Source organism: Silene latifolia, chromosome 5 (genome assembly GCF_048544455.1).
Source record: "Silene latifolia isolate original U9 population chromosome 5, ASM4854445v1, whole genome shotgun sequence".
Lineage (NCBI taxonomy): Eukaryota > Viridiplantae > Streptophyta > Magnoliopsida > Caryophyllales > Caryophyllaceae > Silene > Silene latifolia.
In genome coordinates this window covers 15,241,380-15,244,623 of record NC_133530.1, presented here as the reverse complement: position 1 = coordinate 15,244,623, position 3,244 = coordinate 15,241,380, and the positions used below count along the sequence as shown (strand labels likewise).

General features: G+C 34.7%; 1 protein-coding gene across 1 annotated transcript; it reads right to left on the bottom strand.

Annotated features, from left to right (window-relative positions):
- Nucleotides 1–2,221: 2,221 nt before the first annotated feature.
- On the bottom strand, nucleotides 2,222–3,033 carry LOC141654898 (uncharacterized). The gene is made up of 2 exons (XM_074462009.1): nucleotides 2,705–3,033; nucleotides 2,222–2,657 (listed from the first exon to the last, which is right to left on the bottom strand). The coding sequence occupies exons 1-2, from the start codon at nucleotides 3,031–3,033 to the stop codon at nucleotides 2,222–2,224; spliced, it is 765 nt and encodes a 254-aa protein (XP_074318110.1).
- Nucleotides 3,034–3,244: the final 211 nt, after the last annotated feature.

Here is a 3,244-nt window from a genome sequence, read left to right as displayed (position 1 = left end):
ATGGGCAAAAATATCATCAATTTTTGTTATTTTTCTATCCCACTGTTTTCCTGTATATGCATAATTCATTGATATTTTTTGATTATCAATGCCTTCATGTTCTTTAGTAAGTACATGATTATCCCCTTCAATAAGGGTTTTAGTGGCATTTTCCACCTTTTGTACTTCATTTTCTTCTTCGAACATGTAATGATTTCTTCATCAAGAGTGGGCATTCTTTTGGACTTTCTAGGTTTAAGATCTTTTGATCCAATCGGTCTACCACGTTTCTTACGAGTAGGTTCACATACCAATTGATTTCCCGATTGTTTTTGGGGAATCTGAATTCTTGACGGAGCATTTAACGCAGTATATGTGACTTTGTCACTTGTTTTATATCTCAGAAATGCATCCGGCAATTGGTTTGCTATGTTTTGAAGATGTATAATTTTATACACTTCTTGTTCACACATATTTGACTTAGGGTCTAGATAAGATAATGCTTTGACATCCCATATAATGTCCTTTTGACATGGAATCATCTTATCTCCCCCTAAACATGGGAAATTTATTTCATTAAAATGACAATCATCAAACCTTGCAAAGAACAAGTCACCTATCATTGGCTCGAGATATCTTATGATTGATGGAGATTCATATCCAACATAAATTCCCACTTTTCGTTGTGGGCCCATCTTGGTACGATTGGGCGGGGCAATAGGAACATAAACGGCACATCCAAATGTTTTTAGATGTGCAATACTAGGTTCCTTTCCGACGACTAATTGCATCGGAGATAATACATGATTAGCGGTAGGCCGAAGCCGTAACAAGTTTGCTGCATGTAAAATAGCATGTCCCCAAGCAGAAGATGGAAGCTTACATTTCATCAATAATGGTCTAGCAATCCATTGTAATCTTTTAATTAATGATTCTGCTAACCCATTTTGTGTGTGAACATGAGCCACTGAATGTTCCACATCTATTCCGAGTGACATACAATAGTCATTGAATATTTTAGATGTGAACTCTCCAGCATTATCAAGCCTTATTTTCTTGATTGTATGGTCCGGAAATTGTGCCCTTAATCGAATGATTTGTGCCAACAATTTGGCAAAGGCAACATTTCTTGTGGATAATAAACTAACATGACACCATCGAGTAGATGCATCAATTAGCACCATAAAATATCGAAATGGTCCACATTGTGGGTTAATTGGTCCACAAATATCTCCTTGAATCCTCTCTAGAAACATAGGAGATTCAATTCCGACTTTAGTTTTGGAAGGCCTGATAATCAATTTGCCAAGTGAACAAGCCGTACAAGATTGTTCCTTAAACTGTGGAACTTTAACTTTAGTTAAAGGATGTCCAGTTGAGCTTTTGATAATTTTTATCATCATACTTGTTCCAGGGTGACCCAGTCGGTCATGCCATAAGGAATAAAGCTCTTGGTTGTCTGTTTTCACTTTAGACACCAAATTGATTTCAAATGGACGTATATAAGTATAATACAAATCCAGAAGAGTATCTTGACATTTTTTCAAGTATGTATTTCTTATCATTCTCTACTTTGGTAAGATACATATACTCCTTATCATCTGACTCAATGGTTTCTATATGATAACCATTTGTCCGTAAGTCTTTGAAACTTAATAAGTTTCTACGAGTTTTACTTGAATACGATTGCATCATTTATTATGACTTGTGTCCCTTTTGGGAGCATTATACAAGCCTTTCCTGAGCCTTCAATTAATGTTACAACACCAGCAATTGTGGTAACATTAGCCCTAATGGGCATTAGTTCAATAAAATAGGCTTTATTGCTCGAAATGCTATGAGTTGTGGCACTCATCAATCAGGCATTGTTCTGCATTTCTTTGTTGAATTTCCATATCTTCAAAATAAATAAATATGAATAAATTAAATAGTTATGAATAAATTAAACAGAGAAAGAAAATTCAGTTTTATTTATGATACATAATAAACATGGTAAAGGGAAATATTTTACAACTACATAATAAACATGGTAAAGGGAAATATTTTACAACTGTCATTATTTATTAACATATTTTTTTCACATAAAGTAAACTTAAGTTGATGGTCCGCAACCATTATCTATATCATCGATAAGATAATCGCACAAATCCGACTTAGAACGGAGATGTTTCTTTCACGAAGTTTGTTTCAACTTCCTTTCCTTTTCCCTTTTGGGAAGTCAGTATAAAGGTCAACCAAATGTTTAGCGATTCGACACTCTTTTGCCCAAAGTGTCCGTAATACCACATTTGAAACACTTGGTGGTTTGATTTGGCTTTCCTTTATTAGGCGTAAACTTCTTTTTCCCCTTAAATATGAGATTTAGGGGTTTGAAGTTCGGACGCCATTTTCCTTTCCCCTTATGAAAGGTGGTATTTCCCTTTTTGAAATTTCGCCATGGTTGTCCAGATTTAACAACATATGTTTCAGGAGGAGCAACAGTCCTGCATGGCCTTTTGTTATGATTGTGAAACATAACTTTCATATTTGCTTCAGCCATCCTTAAAATAGCAATTAGATCACAATATCGATTATAATGCCTTTCACGATATAATTCTTGTAAGATCGCATTATCGGCATGCATAGTTGATAGAGTTTTCTCTATCATGGTCGCATCGATTGTTGCTTGTCCGCATAACCTTAATCGTGAAGTTATACGAAGCATAGCCGAGTCATAATCACTAACGTAAGTGAAATCCTGAATCGTATATTCATCCAATCATCGAGCTTTCGCCCAATAATTCTCTCCAGGCTTTCAAACCTTTGGCAGAGATTATCCCATAACTCTTTGGGATCCTCCACAAACAGATATTCAATTTTTAAATTTTCATGGAGATGATGCCTTAAGAACACTATTGCTTTTGCTTGTTCTTGTGAAGTAGAATTTCCATCTACTAAAATTGTATGCTCTAGTCCTTTGGCTTTTAAATTTGCTCTAGCATCCACCCTCCATTGAAGGTATTTTGTGCCATTATTATCAAGGATATCAAAGTCTCGTTTCGTCATATGTGCCATTTTCTGATTAACATATTTAACAATAAGTTAATAGTGATAAACTTAATTAGACGATATATGAAATTTACTTTACAAAAGTAATCACATGGAATGACAAGTCATAGTGGTCCGAGACGTATGACCTTTACAAAAAGTCAAGAGTTCAAATCTTGATATAACAAAACTTATATGAATAAGATAAAAAGATACAGATCAAACCCTTTTATAGCGG

Bases quoted from the DNA above. Each gene is read 5' to 3' on its own strand.
- LOC141654898 (XM_074462009.1), bottom strand. From the start codon at position 3,033: ATGGCACATATGACGAAACGAGACTTTGATATCCTTGATAATAATGGC. The intron at 2,658-2,704 runs GTTAGTGATTAT...TTCACGATTAAG, and splicing joins CGATTCAGGATTTCACTTAC to GTTATGCGGACAAGCAACAA.